Genomic DNA, 16732 nt, shown 5'->3' with positions numbered 1-16732 from the left:
GAAGTTAGGCTGAAGGGGTTTAAAAACCCTTTTCATCTTTGTCTTTCTTCTCCTCCTTGAGCTGCTCATGCTCACCCCTCCCAAGGTGTGAAGTGTTACAAATAGAATCATGGAATCATAGAATCATAGAAATAAAGTGGGGTTGAGGTGGGCTGGGAAATCTGAGCTCTAGAGCCAGCTGGGATGGGCTGGAAAAAGCCTCCCAGACTTTAGAACATGCCCTAGGCCACCCCTGGTGCTTGGGCTGCAGGAAATTTCTGCTTCCCTTGATCTGAGAACAGAAAAAAAGTTACAGGAGATACAACTGGGCAAGGTGCAGAGGAAGGGACCACCTTGTCATCCATGGCCACGGTGACTGATGGCAGAAATCCTAAGCTGGACTGTCAGCAGCAGACATGTGGCATAGGGATGAGGAAACACTTTCCATGTGAATTGTGGGGTCTCCATCCTTGGACATATGTGATTTCTCTGCAAGATTGAGCAATGGGAAGCAGCCTGGAAGTCACCCAGTGATGACAACTGGCGGTGACAGGATGACCTTTAATGGTGACAGTCAGCTCCCCTGGATGGTTATAGAGTTGATGGCTCTGCTGCTTTCCCACAGTTCCATTTTGTTTAAAATTGGGTTTAGAATTATGAGATTTACATCTCCACCCAGGGATGGTTGTGTCCTATTTAAGACTGAGGACTTTTGGAGCAGAGGGAGACGAAGGGGCTGGTGCTTCTGTTTGATGAAGAAGATCATATCCCATGCTGGAAACATATTTATTTGGGGGTGGAAATAATGTCAAAAGACTTGGATGAAGCTCACAGAAGAGGAAACCAGACGGGATTAAATCCACCCAGAGCCAGTTTCCAGGTCATTTCCATACTTCGTCTCCCAGTCCAGGGTCTGAGGCTGCTGTGACTCCCCATCCCCTGGCCAGCTGGGGTGGGGACCCTGCAACAGAGCGGGGCTGGCGGGCAAAGCCTCATTCCCACTGGGCTGGCGAGCTGGGAAACCGGTCCTGGCACAGGAAAAAGCCACCTCCTCCGCAGGCTCAATGGGAGTTGTGACTGTCTGCAGGGGTTTTAAATAATCGTGACTTTGCTGAGATGATTCTTTTTTGATGTGTGCAGATCTCTCCCTCTGACTTTCCCTTTGCAGTTTTCCCTTGCAGCAGGGGAGTTGCTGAGCATATCCCAATGGATGGGTCTTCTCCCACTGCTCGGTCCTCGCTGCTGTCTGAAGGTGAGGAGGAAAAGGGCCACACCAAACCCAGTGCTCCTGTGTACAAGCCAATTCCCCCAAGGACAGTTGCTTTAATGAGATGCCACAGCTAATGAGTCTGCTGGCAGAGTGCTCATGGAGAAACGTGCTGGGAAATGGTAACGCAGCAAATCTCAGCATTGGGATCATGCAGCTTACCAGGCTCTGTCCCATTCCAGGGAATCCATCGGAGCAGCTGAGTGAAGGACCTTGTTCTCCACCCCAGCATCAGCCAGGAGTGCCTTGCTGACAGCCCGCTGTCTTCTCACTATCAGGATGTGATTGGGCCACACGAAGGAAATAAATTCATCCCAAAAAAGTGGGATGGCAAATAAACCAGCCAAAGCAAACACTGGGGGCTCCCAACACGCCAGACACCAGTGCAGAGTTCATCAAGTGGGACTGGTGATTTATGGGAAGAAATTCATCATTCTGGTGGGCTCATCCTGCATGGTGAGACCCCTCCTTGCCCACAGCCCAACAGAGAACATCAGCCTTGCTGGGGGCCTTGGGCTGCCAGGAGATCCAAGGCTCTCCTTTACAGCAGCTGAGCTTGAAAAAAAGCTGAATCTCAAAATCCCCAGGAGATGAGTGAGCATCCAAGCTTCTTTCCATCCCAGTATTTGGAGACTTGGGCAGCTCAGAAATGTTCTCACTGCTGAACATGAAGAGTTCTCTTGGAAGTAATTTGTGCCCTGGACTCTGCTGGGAGTTAACATGCAAAACTAACAATGGGGGCTCAGGGGTAGTTGAGGTGCAGGGGGACTCCTGTCCTTTGTTGTTCCTTGAGCTGATGCACAAGGGAGTGGAAATATGGAGGCCTCTTCCTTCCCTGTGCTTGTCACAGGAACAGGGACACAGGATGATCAGGGGGTGCAGGATATTCCAGGGTGCAAGATGATGCAGGATACCCCAGGGGACCCATCCTATGCATCCCCAGCACTCAGATAGGGCAGAGGAGGGAGGGTGTAATTTCTAAGGTATATCCCTGGTGAATTTAGGGTTTGCAAAGCCATGGAGGGGGCCAGAGGGCCTCAGCTGCTCTCTGGTTTCCGGTTTCCGCTGCCTTCCTCCAGCTGGTTACCGCAGACAGGGCCAGGTTTTGCCATTTAAGGCTGATTTCCCCAGCCTGGGCTGTGCTGAGGGCTGCCAGGGAGGTTGGTCCCTCGGCCACTCAGAGTTAATTAAAATGTGTGCCGAGAGAGGGGTGGGTGCTCTGGGTGAGGAAGGGGGACTTCTCACCATCTCAGCCTCTCTTTGTTTTCTTTCACCTGACCTCCACAGCAGAGGAAAAAGCCAAGGGAAGGGATCTGGATTCAACTTCAGAGCGCTGTACCCGGTATAGGACGGGCAGGAGAAAACCTTTCCTGCTCCCACAGGCTGCAGGTTCTGGGCAGGATGCTCTGATCCTGAGGGACTGGGTGAGCAGTCCCCCTGCCCACTGAGCCAGCTCTGAGCAAGGGACCCGAGCTGAGCAATGCCAGGGGGAAGCAGGGACACCTTATGCCCTGCCAGGCTGCAGCCAGGACTGAGCCCAGGCTGTGCCAGCCCATGCCCTGGGCTTCCTCATTCCCAGCACCACAGCCGGTGGCTTTGCCTTCCTCTTGCTTCTCCCCCCCCCCTCCCCCACCCCAAACTTTTGCAAAAACAAGAACAAGAGCTCCTGTAGGGTGAAAAGTGCTGAGCAGCCATCTCACAGCCTTGGGTAGTGGGCTTGGAACCAAGGGGGCTCCTGCAAAGCCCCCATAGGAAAAATGCTCCCTGTTTTTTCTGCGTGCTGATTTGCCGCTTCATTGGGCTGAGAAACTGGTGAGGCAGTGGCCACTCCTCATGTCTGTCTAAGCCCCACTGTGGTCCTGGTGGCTTCTGTATCCGCTTGGTTTGCTCTGCTGCTCTGTCCTCCATCAGCAGAGTTGCTCTGGAAGCCACCTCTCTATCTCTGGCACGGGGAAGGGAAGAGAGCAGGAGCATGGAAGTCTTAACCCCATTTATCATTAAAGGCTGGAGGAGAGAGAGATGTGTTCACAGATCAACCTGCACATGCACGGGGTGCCTTGGGGACACCTGGGCCAGGACAAGCAGGGAAAGCCCAGCCCTGCCATTGCTTCAGGGAGTGCCACCTGTGAGTGCTCCATGTTGTAATGGGATTTAAGTGCATTTTTCAAATATTCTCAGAGCTGATAACACCTCCACCACCCCAGAGGGGCTCAATGCCTGCCCAGTCACACATCACCTGCATGGGACAGCAGAGTGTGCACCAAGAGTGGCAACAGGGACCAGGAAAGAGTGGAGCTCTGCTGTCCTCCCCCTGACAACTCACAAGTCCCTTCATGTTTTTTCCTTCCAGATTTTCATCCCACAGCCCAGGCTGTAGTGGGATGAAGATCAGTGTGTCCTGGCTAGTCCCAGGTTAGAGCTGGTGAGAGGTAGCAAGGCACCTTAATGTGTCAGGGGATGACAGCCAGCACATGGCACCCAGGGCTTTTGTTTGCCTTTCTCTTGAGATCTTATCACCTGCTGGCAGGAATGTGTGAAAGGAGCCAAACAAAGCACTGAGGGAGAGTGAGGGATGGAAACTTCGGGGGCAATGGGCTGAGAAGGCAAAGAATTGCAGCATGGCTTGGTGCCTCTGCACCTGGCCTTTGTGTTGGTGGTTTCCTGCTGTCCCCAGTCTGTGTGTGAGTGGCCTCAGGATGGTATCGGAGGGATGATGTTGTTGCAAGGTCACCACTGGGTTTGCTGAAGATCTTGGTGTAAGTTGGACCAGAAGGGCTGGTTGGGAGCAACATCCCCCTGCAGAGCACACAGGCTCTCTCTTTCCCTCAGTGCCAGACTGTCATAAGCCCCACTGTTATCCCAGCCATAGGGACCAGAAACAAGCCTGCTTGACTGACACCAAGTGAAAACCACCCAGCCCTCCTCCCATGCACCTGCTCCCCAAGGTAGGGGCAGATGGATGGCCACTGGGCTTCACTTCTGGTGGCTCTGTGAAAGGGCTGAGTGCTGTGCATGGACTGAATCACCCCTGGGGGTTTATCTGAACCTGGAGGAGAGTGGGGAGTGGCTGGGACATTGATTAGAGCAGGTCCCACTCCTCCATTGCCGTCTCGTCTCCCTACTTGGGGTGAGTCACTTGCGTCACAGCTCGGCACCGGCTGTGCAAATAGAGCCCAGGGCCAGCCCAGGCATGGATGGGGCTGGGACAGGGCCCAGAGCAGCTCCTGCATCCCTCCTTCTAGGAATGGGCAAACCCTTCTCGCCTGCCTGTTCCCTGAGCTCACAGGAGGAGGAGCTGGGGCAGTTCTGGGCTCACTGGAGGAGTGGGGGTCCCCATCTTCAGGTGCACACACAGCAGCACAGCACAGTGGTCTTGGACCCTCACAACCCTTACTGCTGGAGATAAAAGAGGATTATGCCCCAAACCTAAACCAGAATTGCCTGCAGAGTCACAAGTCTTTATAATACTTGGCACGGGTGGGAGAGCCACTCTGAACAGGGGGCAACAGGCATCTCTGTGCTCAGTGTCCCTGTTTCTCACACAGAAAACAAAGGCAGCACTATTCCCTCCCTCTCCGAGGTGGAGAGGTCACCTCTGCCAAAGACTTGAAGCCCCCAGATGGAAAGTGCCATTAGCCTAACAGAGATCAAAGCAAATTTCCCAGTGTGCTTGGGTAGCCCAGGATCTGTTTCATTTCCTAGGTATAGTACCAGTGGAAAACTCCATCCAGCTGCTGCCCTGCGACCAAGAAAAATCAATTCTCAAAGCAATTAAGCAGCAGTTGAAAATGCACCGTATGGCTTGGCAGAGCACCATGTAACACCTGTGGAAGCCTTTTGCCAGGACAGGTGACTGAACACCAGGGAGCTTCTTTTATGGAAAGACCCCCCCTGGAGCTGCATCACAGTGGAGAGGTCAGTCAGTGGCATTTGGGTGACAATGTGGGTGGGGTGAGCTGGGCCAAAGGGCTGAGACTTGCAGAAAAAACCCAGGGAGAATCAGCTTTTTCTCTTCTGCTTCTGTTTTTAGCTGGAGGAAATATCCCCCAAAGCTGATGCCAGGCCTGACTGGAGGGGAGGGCTGCTCCACCACTCTCTGTGCCTGCAGGGAAGCTCCAGCATAGGATTTAGCTTACACCTGTGCTATTGCTGTGGAAGAAGTGGACTGCAGAGGTGCCCAGGATGGCCAGGAGGGCCGAGACAGGGAGCCCGGCTGGCATCACCGCAGGATCTGGCTGTGCCGGTGTAATCGTGCTGTGCTGGGGAATGACCTTGGGACAAAAACAATTCAAGGCTTGGGCCTCGCAGGCTCTTGCTATCAAGGTCAACCAAGACAGCCCCGGCAACACATTTAACCGGTGGGGGAAGGGAGGGCTTTGCTCTGCTCCAGCCGAGCCAGCACAGCCTGGGCAGGGTGGGAGAGTGGTCTGGCTGTGAGACACCAGCATGGAGCTGGGCAGAGGGTCCCAGCCCAGGCACCAGCTGGTGGATACTGACCTGGTTGCCTAAAAGGCTGGGAATGAAGCCCTGGCCTCCTGCTGCCTGTGTGGACTGGGGCACTCTGGGGCCAGCATCGGGATTTGGAAGTGTTGGCACAGACATTGAAGGCACAGGACATGGAGAGACAAGGCTGGAGGCAGCGAGGACAGACAGAGCTGGGAAAATGGGTGGAGAAAAATCACTGCTCAGGGCTTCAACCCCTCCAGCAAAGTCCTGTTATCAGCAACAGCAGGCTGTAAAAACCAGGCACGTGTCCCCTGCCATCACCTCGGCTACCTGGGCAGGGCTGTGCCCTTTCCAACAGCCTCAGTAAAACCTGGAAAATGGAAAACAGTGAATTCATACAGGTTTCCAGCATGATATAAAGTAATGCTTTTTCTTCCTTGCTGATGGGAGGGATGCTCAATGCACCTTTAACACACTCATGCAGATTAGAGGAGAACAGTCCTTGCACATTGAGGTCTGTGGAGGGAAAGGCTGTTGTCTCTCTCTGATAAAGGCACTGATAGATCAGAGAGAGCTTGAGGATCAATACAAAGGAGCAGGAACCTCGAGGAGGGATGTGTGAGAGTGGAGAGTGATGCATAAAGGGGGAGAAGAGAGTCTGCAGCTCATCAGGGATGAGCTGGCATCGGGGATGCAACGCAGCGAGCCAGGAAAATGTCAGGGGCTGTTTTGCTTCAGGTTTAATGCTGAATATGCTCCCATAAAGGGAGAGATGGGGGCTGCAGTGAGGCCCCCAAACATCTCTGAAGGGGGAGCTGGGCCTGGGGTTCCTGCTTAGATTTTACCTCCTGCAAATTCCTGTTACAGCTGACGCTGCAAGGAGAAAATTGAAAGAGGAAGGTACTGAGATGGTCCCTGTGCCTGTGAAACTGGGGATGTGGTTAGTACCTTTCCTTCTTCCCCTTGGGGAGCAGGAAGGGAAGGGAAAGGCACCGCTCCAAAAAACCTTCATGATTCTTGTGTGAGGGTGATTTGAAGAGACTGGGGTGTTTTCAGGAGTTTCCACCTCTCTTCTCATTGTCCAAACACCAGGAGGGAGAGGAGGGAGGCCCAAGTGCACAGCAGTGATGGAGGAGCTGCTGCTGAAGGGGATGTGCAGAAATCCAAGCCAAGTCCAAAACCCACCAGGATTATTTTCCCCTCTTGACTCTTTCTTCCACAAAAATGTGGCAGATGCCACCCCTGCATGGGCAAAGGGCTTCTGCTCTAGGGGAAGGGCTGGAAGAAGCAAGTGACAAGCAGAGCTCACATGTTGTCCCATAATTGCAGCAACTCAAGCCCAGCCATATCAGCTGGTGAAGGCCAGAAGGATCCTCCCCTGGATAGTTTTGTCCAGAGTCAATGTAAGCCAAGCACCAAGGACAAGCAGGAAGAAGTGAAGCAAAACAAGGAAACTTGGGAGCCTGTGATATCTGCCCAAGGGTAACACGACAGCTGGGAAGCTCTTTGCTTGGTTCCCCTTTCTGTCCTCTCTGCTCTTGCAACACCCCAGGAGGGATGGGAGGAGAGCCCCAGCCACAGCCAGGGAGTCAGCCTGGTCCATCACACTGTGCATGGTCTGGGTGGTGAACACGACTGTCTGGTGGCTTTGCTGTCAAAGTGTGTCCAGCCTGGGAGGAAGTGGTGGCACCGGCTGTGTGCTGGAGGCCACATCCTGCCATCCCGACCGAGGCTGGACCTTGAGCCACCCCTAAAGCTGGGAGACACAGGGCCTGTCCTACTGCCCTCCGGATGCTGGCGGATTGATTGCTTTCTGATTCAGTGTGATAATCAAGAGACTCTAATTGCCTGGCAATTCACTCCCCGCCAAATGGGCTGTCTCCCATCCTGGCTCCCCAGCCCAGCTCCACCCAACCGGCTCACCGGGATGCAGCAGAGCCCAGCATCCCATCACACTGATGCACTCCTGTCCAGCTGACCAAGACTCCCATGGGCCCTGGCGGCCTCCACACTTGGCCCTGACCTCCTGCTGATGTTCCCCACGCCAAACCCATCACCTTGGTGCTATTGTTGGACTTTTCCCCACTTTATCAGCGTGTTCATGGACCACATTTCACACCCTCAAGGGCCATCAGCTCTACCTGTGCCTTGTGGCTCCCCTTATTTGACGTATAATCTTCTAATTAATAATCAGCCTTTTCAAAGTGCAGTGCAAACATTAATTAATTCCCCGTGAGGTAGGTAATTAACAGCGATGACTCCCATTTTACTGTGAGGGAAACTGTGCTACAGAGATCTTGCATGATCCACCTGAGGTGGCAGAGGAATGATGGGGAAAGACAACTCTGCACTGGTGTGGCCCTGTAGAAAGCCCTGGCTGGTTCCCCTTCCTCTGAGGGCTTCCTGGGGGGACAGTCCCTGTGACTTCGCTCCATCACCAAAGCCATCTCCAGCAGGGAGGGGATGGCACGGTCCCAAGGTGGGCTGGCCCATCCATCAGCATGGCCACCTCTGCCCTGAGGGATGAGGCATGTCTCTGGAGTGCCCCAGAAGAGTCCACAGGTCTCCTGTCTCTCCACACCATCCCCTCTAAAGCATCCATCTGGAAGCAGCCATGATGAAGGTTTTAGGGCACCTTCACCAGGACAAGGTGCTCCTTAGGAAGGCAATGCCACCCAAAGGAAAGGGACTGCTCTAATGTTTCTATCCAGACACAATGTCCCATCACATCCCATCCCCCCAGGTAATTACAAATCTCCGTCTGAACAGGCTTTTGCAGGTTCCTCCTGCTGCTCTCCTCCTTTGTTTGTCCCACAGCAGGGAGCAATGAAGGGGGGAAATAATGCCTGGGTACCCCCCCAGCCAGACCCACACTGGCAGTCTGGGGAGGGAGCCCCATCCTCATCCTCACCATGATCTCTGCAGCTCCGTGGTGACAAAGGACTTGTTGGTGTGCACTTGCCAGACCCTGATGGCAGGGCTGGCTCCCCCTCCATGATGCCGGACAAGGGGTATCTGGCGGAAAACAGGCACTTTTAGCTTTTATTTCACCAAGAATTTATTTTTTTTTCCCTGTCATCTCTGTTTTCAGACAGCTGAGATTACACATCCGAGGTCCCTGTGCTGAAGTCTGTGCGCTTCCAACCGGCAACAGATTGCGAGTGGCTGCTGCTACTTTACTTACAGGGCTGCTTAATTAACTTGATTAATCAGCCTGTGTTCGCACAACACTCCGGAGACGCAAAGCCCTCTGGTCGCTGCTGCTCTGTGGCCACTGCCCTCGCCTTTATCCCTGACCAGTGTTGGATGGCCACAGCCAAGGAGGGAATTGCAGAAGGGCAGCCTGGGCCACAGCAGCCACGTTTCCCACTCCAGCAAGGTTTGGATCAGAGAACAAAAAAATATTGTCCCAATCTGACCAAGCCTCTGCTGCCGTGGTGTCCCCTGTCAGTGCGGGGTGGGATGGGGAGCGGGGACCAGGGCCCTCTGCTTGACTTGATGCAACACTAGAGCCGGTGGAGCGTTCCCTGCTCCCAGGTGGCACAGCCACTGTAGGCACACGGCCTTCACTGATGCCCTGTGGCGTCGGCAGCGTTCCTGGTTGCCCGGGTGGGTCCAAGGGCTAAGGGTCTGGCAGTGTCGGGCAGGAGCGGTGTCGCTGCTGCCTGCTGACATCAGCAGCGAACTTGGCCCTGCAACCCGCTCCGGGCCGGGGTCACCGGTGCCAACCCGCCCCGAGGGGGGCAGGTGACAGGCGCTCCACGTGCCCCGAGTGGGCAGCGCTGCAGGCAAGAACAGCAGGTACCCCCAGGGCGCTTCACCCCCAGAATACCCCCTGGGAAAGAGGGGGTGCTGCATCTGCTTTGTTCCCGCAGAGCAAGGGGGGGGCGAACCAGCTGCGACCCCCCACCCGGGGGGCTTTGTGCGAGGCTTGGGGTGGGGTGGGGGCGCTGCACGGGGGGCACCGGAGCAGCGCCAACCCCGGAGCGGGGCGAGCACAGGGGCGAGCACCGCGGCAACATCTTCCTTTCCACACCACCCAGCGCTGTCGGCGGGGCTGCACCCCCCACCCCGCCGTGTCCCCCACCCCGCCGTGTCCCGTCGCCCCTCCCGGTGCTCCCCCCACGGCTGGGCGGGGCGTGGCGCGGCGGGGGGGCGTGGCGCGGCGGGGGCCAATGGGAGCGGCGCGCTCCGAAAGTTTCCTTTTATGGCGAGGCGGCGGCGGCGGCGGCGCCGATAAAAGGCGCGCGCGGGCGGCGGGCGGGAGCCGCCGCGAGCTCCGCTGCCCTCCCCGCGCGCGCGCCCCGCTCCCGCCGCCGCCTCGCGCCCGCCCCGGCTCCGACCGCGCCGCTCCACACAAAGGTGAGCGCGGCACCGCCGCGGCCGGAACGGGGTGGCGATGGTGTACTGAGGTGGTGTTGGGTGGTTGGTTGATTGATGGATTGATTGGTTGGTGTCGGTGCGATGGTGGGGGCCGGTGGGACGAGGCGCGCCCTTTGTGTGCCGTGCGGGGTGGCGGCCCCGCAGGCGCTGCCGTGTTTTAGAGGGTACGGGCGCGGTTGGCCGTTTAACGCCAGCTCCGGAGTGAGGCTTGCGGAGGGACGGGGGGGGGGGGTCGCGCCGCTGCCGCCTGTGGGGCTAATCCGCCTTGTAAGAGGATTGATTGTTCGTGGGGTTGGGGGGAGGGAGCGGGACGGTTGTTGTGTCCCGGGACTGCGGGGAGGGTCGCGGGGCTTTGTCCGCCTCGCGGAGCCGCCCGTGGGGGGCTCGGCACCGGGGGCGTTGTCCCTGGTGGGGAGGGGCGCGGCCCCCCCACCCCGCACATGCGGGTAGCCCTAGTGTCTGCTGCTCGTAGGAAAGGGGGGCGACATCCCTTGTGCGGGACGAGGCTGTGGATCGGAACAATGCGAGGTTGGGGGGCTCCCGCCATGTACCGGGAGCCCTGGTACGGGCAGGCTGCCCGCTCCGGTACCGACTACACTTCCCAGGCTGCCTGTGCGGGGCGGCACATGTGCGGCAGCTGCCGCCGCCCCCCAACACCGGATTACAGCGGCGCGGCCAGGGCTGAGTCTGAGCCTGGGCGGGCGGCCGTTGCATAAGGATGAGGCTCCCTGGCTTTGTTCCCGCCCGTGGTGTCGCGGGCTGATGGGGCAGAGCCCCGGTCACGCTTGACTAGTGGGCTGGGCGTGGTGGCCGGTGTTTGTCCCGCGGTTTTGTGTAGTGGTGGGTTGAGGCTTGGGAAGCAGAGACACGGAGCCCCGCTGGCTGTGCCTGGCACTCGGTGGGGCACAGTGACGAGCACTGTGTGTGACTCCCAGGGTTGGATGGCAGTGTCGAGTCCCGCTGTCTGGCACAGGGTGGGGTGCTGGAGCGAGCACCGTGTGACACCCCCCCCCCCCCCCGCATCCTCAGATGTGCAGGGAGGTGTTGAACCGCCCCGGCTGGCATACGGTTCTTGCTGGGGCGAGCATCGGGCGTGACCCCCGGCGCTGCGCGGAGGCGTCGAGCCCCGCGGTCCGGCACACGGCGGGCGCTGGGGTGTGGCCGCCCCGCCCGAGGTGTGGCCGCCGCCGTCCCCCCGAAAGCCGGTGGCGGGCGAGGCTCGGAGCTCCATCCATTGCCTTTTATGGTAATAATGCGAGAGGGCGCAGGGACTTCCTTTGTCCCAAATCCGCGCAGCGCCGAAATCTGGGAGGCGTCGCCCCCTCTAGCGGGCGCCGGGCGAAGCGGAGCTGCGCCGGCAGGAAGGAAATGGGTGGGGAAGGCCCTGGCGGCATCGCCTTTGCTTCCCGCCTGCAACCACGGGTTCGGGGCTCGGAGCGTGACTGGTGATGCTCATGTCTCCTTCTCTCCTCTCCTCCCGCAGCCAGCCATGGATGATGATATTGCCGCGCTCGTTGTTGACAATGGTTCCGGTATGTGCAAGGCCGGTTTTGCCGGGGACGATGCCCCCCGTGCTGTCTTCCCATCCATCGTGGGGCGTCCCAGGCATCAGGTAGGTGGCTGGGGGTGCCTGATACCCGACTAAAATAAGGGGGTTTTAGTGGAAGTGGTTCCCTTCCTCCACAAGAGTAAGAAGCCATTCTATTTGCCTTTATACCACAAGAAGTTTGTGTGCTGCAGCACAGCTGGTGGGCAGTGCAGCCTCCTGTGGAGCCTTTGTGCGTGTGTTGGAGCAGCTGGCTGAATGCCTTGCCTCATAGACTAGGAAGAGTAATTGGAGACTTGGCTTTGGGAAAAGGGGGTTATCCACTCAGTTGGATGTGTCCTTCAACTGTACTTAACACATCTTCTTTGTTGCGCAGGGTGTGATGGTTGGTATGGGCCAGAAAGACAGCTATGTTGGTGATGAAGCCCAGAGCAAAAGAGGTATCCTGACCCTGAAGTACCCCATTGAACACGGTATTGTCACCAACTGGGATGACATGGAGAAGATCTGGCACCACACTTTCTACAATGAGCTGAGAGTAGCCCCCGAGGAGCACCCTGTGCTGCTTACAGAGGCTCCCCTGAACCCCAAAGCCAACAGAGAGAAGATGACACAGGTATGTAGAACTCTAGAGCTTGAAGCTACAGCAGATGCTGCTGCAGGCCAGCTCTCCTCTTCCATGTTGTTCTCTCTCCTTCACCACTATTCTCCCTTTTTGCCATCTTTACAGGGTTTTCCTTTCCTGACCTGAGTCTCCTCTTTGCTGGATCTTGACAGGTTTTGTTTGCTCTTCTAAGCTGGCTTTCTCTGAGACTGAACTAGCAACTTGTCTAACTGCTGTTTCTGACTAGGCACACTAATCCATTTACAGCCTTGAGTGACTGTACTGTAGTTAACTTGGCATTTGTTTTGTTCTTTGCTGTGATATAGAGATGGGTCTGTGGTGGTGGTGTCCCTGCTCAGGTTCTGACCTTGCAGGTGTGGGTGGGGGCCAGGTGAGATTAAGCATGGACTTCGAAGGGGAGTGGAGGGATGTCTCTTTATCTAGGGGCAAAAGTAAAACTACTTGCATGGACTTGGCATAGACCCATAGCAAGAACCTTGCTTTTTGCTGTTGACTCAACATTTTATTGTCTCTCTCTAGATCATGTTCGAGACCTTCAACACCCCAGCCATGTATGTAGCCATCCAGGCTGTGTTGTCCCTGTATGCCTCTGGTCGTACCACTGGTATTGTGATGGACTCTGGTGATGGTGTTACCCACACTGTGCCCATCTATGAAGGCTATGCCCTCCCCCATGCCATCCTCCGTCTGGATCTGGCTGGCCGTGACCTGACGGACTACCTCATGAAGATCCTGACAGAGAGAGGCTACAGCTTCACCACCACAGCTGAGAGAGAAATTGTGCGTGACATCAAGGAGAAGCTGTGCTATGTTGCCCTGGATTTTGAGCAGGAGATGGCCACAGCTGCCTCTAGCTCTTCCCTGGAGAAGAGCTATGAGCTCCCTGATGGCCAGGTCATCACCATTGGCAATGAGAGGTTCAGGTGCCCTGAGGCCCTCTTCCAGCCATCTTTCTTGGGTAAGTCCAACTCTTCTAGGATACCTTGTGCTTCCCCCCTGTTCAGTCTGTGAAGGGTAACCTGAAGACCATGGCAGTGACATTACCATGTTACTGCTGGTCCATAGCATAGTCTGTCCTATCCCACCAGTCAGCCTCACTTCCCACACAGCCTAAAGCTGTTTGGTGGATTTGGGTCAGTAGAGCCAGAGGTTGAGCTTGTCCAAGCCACAGTTCTGTAGAGCCTTCCCAGTGAATGTGCTGCTGGTCTCATGTTTGCCCATAGTAGCATTTTATGTTTCTTTGGCTGTGTCTGAGCACTTGCTGACTTGAGAACTGCTTCTTCCTCACAGGTATGGAGTCCTGTGGTATCCATGAAACTACCTTCAACTCCATCATGAAGTGTGATGTGGATATCCGTAAGGACCTGTATGCCAACACAGTGCTGTCTGGTGGTACCACAATGTACCCTGGCATTGCTGACAGGATGCAGAAGGAGATCACAGCCCTGGCACCCAGCACAATGAAAATCAAGGTAGGATGAAGTTGTGGAAGCATCTCAGTGCCCCTGCTGGGCTGAAACAGAGAGGGTGGAGGGGGTGGGTAAGCTAAGCTCCTGCTAGAAAAGATAGAAACTGTGTCTGGTGCAGCCTTAATGGCCTTGGGTCTGGACAGGTTGGCACCAGCCCAACTGTATGAATAATGGGATTAGTGTAAAGACTGGCTGCAAAGGAGGGAGGTGGGTGTGTGAAGGCTGTGTCTTGATCCTGTTTGGACTAAATGGTATCTCGGCCACGGCTAGATAAGAGAATTAGGCAGCTCTGTCTTGCAAGGATGTGCGTGGGCTGTGAGTGTAGGATGAGGCTGTGTCTGACTGGTTCCTCCTCTTCCCTGCAGATCATTGCCCCACCTGAGCGCAAATACTCTGTCTGGATCGGAGGCTCCATCCTGGCCTCCCTGTCCACCTTCCAGCAGATGTGGATCAGCAAGCAGGAGTATGATGAATCCGGACCCTCCATTGTCCACCGCAAATGCTTCTAAACCGGACTGTTACCAACACCCACACCCTTGTGACGAAATGAAACCCATAAATGCGCATAAAACAAGAAGAGATTGGCATGGCTTTATTTGTTTTTTTTTTGGCGCTTGACTCAGGATTAAAAAACTGGAACGGTGAAGGTGTCAGCAGCAGTCTTAAAATGAAACATGTTGGAGCGAACGCCCCCAAAGTTCTACAATGCATCTGAGGACTTTGATTGTACATTTGTTTCTTTTTTTAATAGTCATTCCAAATATTGTTATAATGCATTGTTACAGGAAGTTACTCGCCTCTGTGAAGGCAACAGCCCAGCTCGGAGGGAGCCGATGCCAGTTACTGGTGTTAGGTTATAATTGCTTGTCTGTAAATTATGTAACCCAACAAGTGTCTTTTTGTATCTTTCCGCCTTAAAAACAAAACACACTTGATCCTTTTTCTCTTCAATTTGTCAAGCAAGCAGGCTGTGTTCCCCAGTGATAGATGGGAATGAAGGCTTTACAGCCCCCCACAGGTTCACAGAAGGGCCAGTATGTGGGGGAGGGAGGGGCTACCTGTACACTGACTTAAGACCAGTTCAAATAAAAGTGCACACCATAGAGGCTTGACTGGTGTTGGTGGTTCATTTTTCTTTCCATACCATTTCTTGACAGTTGCTCCCTGCTCTGATCTCATCCTGCCAGGCTGCACACCTCTGCTATCAGGATGTGGGGGGTGCTGGTGCTGTAGGGCACAAGGCAGATGTTTCTTGGTGATACTGGGGGTAGAGCTGATCCTGCCCAGCTGTGGGTCTCTCCAAAGGCTGCTCTGGGCTGCAGCTTTTTAGATACTGGCAGTGGGTGCAATGGAGGTGCAGGAAGAACTGGGCATAGTGGGAACCCAGCAGCACCTTCTTAAATGCTCTGTGTGTGTGTGTCTAAATTTTATGCCTGGCTTTAGACTGATAGAAGCAAGTGGGGTGTGGGATTGCTGTAACTGTGCCAAAGCAACTGCCTTCTCCTTTAGCCAAGGCTCCTTTGAGTATGCAACTCTGTGTGGGGCAGTGTCCCATCTTACTGCTCCAGGTGTCAAAGCTTGTCTGTCCTGCTGGTTTGCCCTGGGAGGGGAGGCCTGAGTTCAGGCTGTGAGACTCATACCCTGGCAGTATGCTGCCTGGGTGGAGCAGCTTTCAGGTGAATGCAAGAGAAAGTCTCCAGAGAAGTGGAAAAAATTGACTTCAGAGAGCAGAGCCACTGGGGTGTTACATGGGTGGGGCTGGGAAAAAGGTGCAGGGAGGAGGGAGGAAATTCTGGCAGAGGGTGACACCTACAACTCCAGAACTTGCTGAGGGTAGTGCAGGTACCTGCCTCCAGCCCAGCCTCTCTGCCAAAAAGGTTTGCATGGGTTCTTGGCTCTGTCCCCATCTTTGGGTCCTCTGAACCTTCTGTGAAGCTTCACCCTTGTTTCATCAGCTTCTCTGGCTTCATGGAAAGGAGCAGCTGCAGAAGGGAACCCTCTCAAAGCCATGCTGGGTACTGACCCTGTTGGACACAGCCAAGCTCATGAGTACCTGGAGTTAGAGCCACTGCTGTGGAAAGAAGACAGATGACTTGAGGCTGCTGGATCAGGGACCGGGAAGAGCTGAGCCAGGTGCAACTGTTGATTCCCAGCTTAGGCAGACCAGACCTCTGAGCATTGCTCTCAGGTGTGCTGGCTTCCCCAGGCTCCACCAGCCTGCTTGTCTTTGAAGAGCTAATAACTGTGATTGTGTCATGCTTCCAGCAGATGAAAGGCAGGGAACAGGCTCCAGTGTCTCTTTAATCCTCTGCTTGGCCTGCTCCTGCTCTGCTCTCATGCTGTACTCTGGCTGGACCTGCTGGTTTCTGCCCTTCATCTCCCCAGCCTCCCTCCCGGGTGCTGTGGGAGCCTGGCAGGGCTGGAGATGCAGGTGCTGAGCTGAGCTGACACCTTATTGGAAGCACCAGTTTGCAACAGAGGAGGTGAAACAGCTTGGAGCAAGGCCCAAATTTGGTTTATAACCTGAGGTCTTGGGGAAATGGGGTGAGGAGGAGGAAATGGCAGCTCTTGGGGAGAGAGCTGGTGGGAGCAGGGCAGGAAAAAGGCCAGGAGGCAAGACGAGATGACAGTAATAGGGAAAAGAGGGTGCCTTTCTTCAGCCCTCTCTGAAATGGGCACTGATCTCTGTGGGAAAATGTGTTGAGACAAAGAACAAAGAGATGGTGGTGGTGGTGAGAAACAACAGAGCAGCAAAACGCTGAGTGCCGAGAGCAGCTCAGGTGGGCAGAGGTGTGAGCACTGGGAGAGGGTAGGTGCTGGGCTGGTGCAGAGTCACGGGACACAGGGCAGCCAGGATGATTTTCCTGCTCCAGAGCCAGACAAGGCTTCCTCTTAGTTAACACTTTGCAGGGTTTTCCCCCCTTTCTACCCATTTCACTTGCTGTTTTGGGGCAACCAGCTGCCCAGTAAAATGAGGCTGAGCCTTCCACAGCCCTTCCCAATCCTCTCCAGCATGA

The 16732-nt window shown here is 55.4% G+C and overlaps 1 protein-coding gene across 1 annotated transcript; it reads left to right on the top strand.

The window, feature by feature from the left end:
- Window positions 1-9943: 9943 nt before the first annotated feature.
- On the top strand, window positions 9944-14827 carry ACTB (actin beta). The gene is made up of 6 exons (XM_071570841.1): window positions 9944-10054; window positions 11559-11687; window positions 11998-12237; window positions 12766-13204; window positions 13537-13718; window positions 14081-14827. The coding sequence occupies exons 2-6, from the start codon at window positions 11565-11567 to the stop codon at window positions 14222-14224; spliced, it is 1128 nt and encodes a 375-aa protein (XP_071426942.1). The 5' UTR covers window positions 9944-10054; window positions 11559-11564; the 3' UTR covers window positions 14225-14827.
- Window positions 14828-16732: the final 1905 nt, after the last annotated feature.

Source organism: Pithys albifrons, chromosome 16, assembly GCF_047495875.1.
Source record: "Pithys albifrons albifrons isolate INPA30051 chromosome 16, PitAlb_v1, whole genome shotgun sequence".
Taxonomy (NCBI): domain Eukaryota; kingdom Metazoa; phylum Chordata; class Aves; order Passeriformes; family Thamnophilidae; genus Pithys; species Pithys albifrons.
The sequence above is the reverse complement of the archived record's forward strand: the minus strand, read 5'-3'. Positions and strand labels throughout refer to the sequence as shown.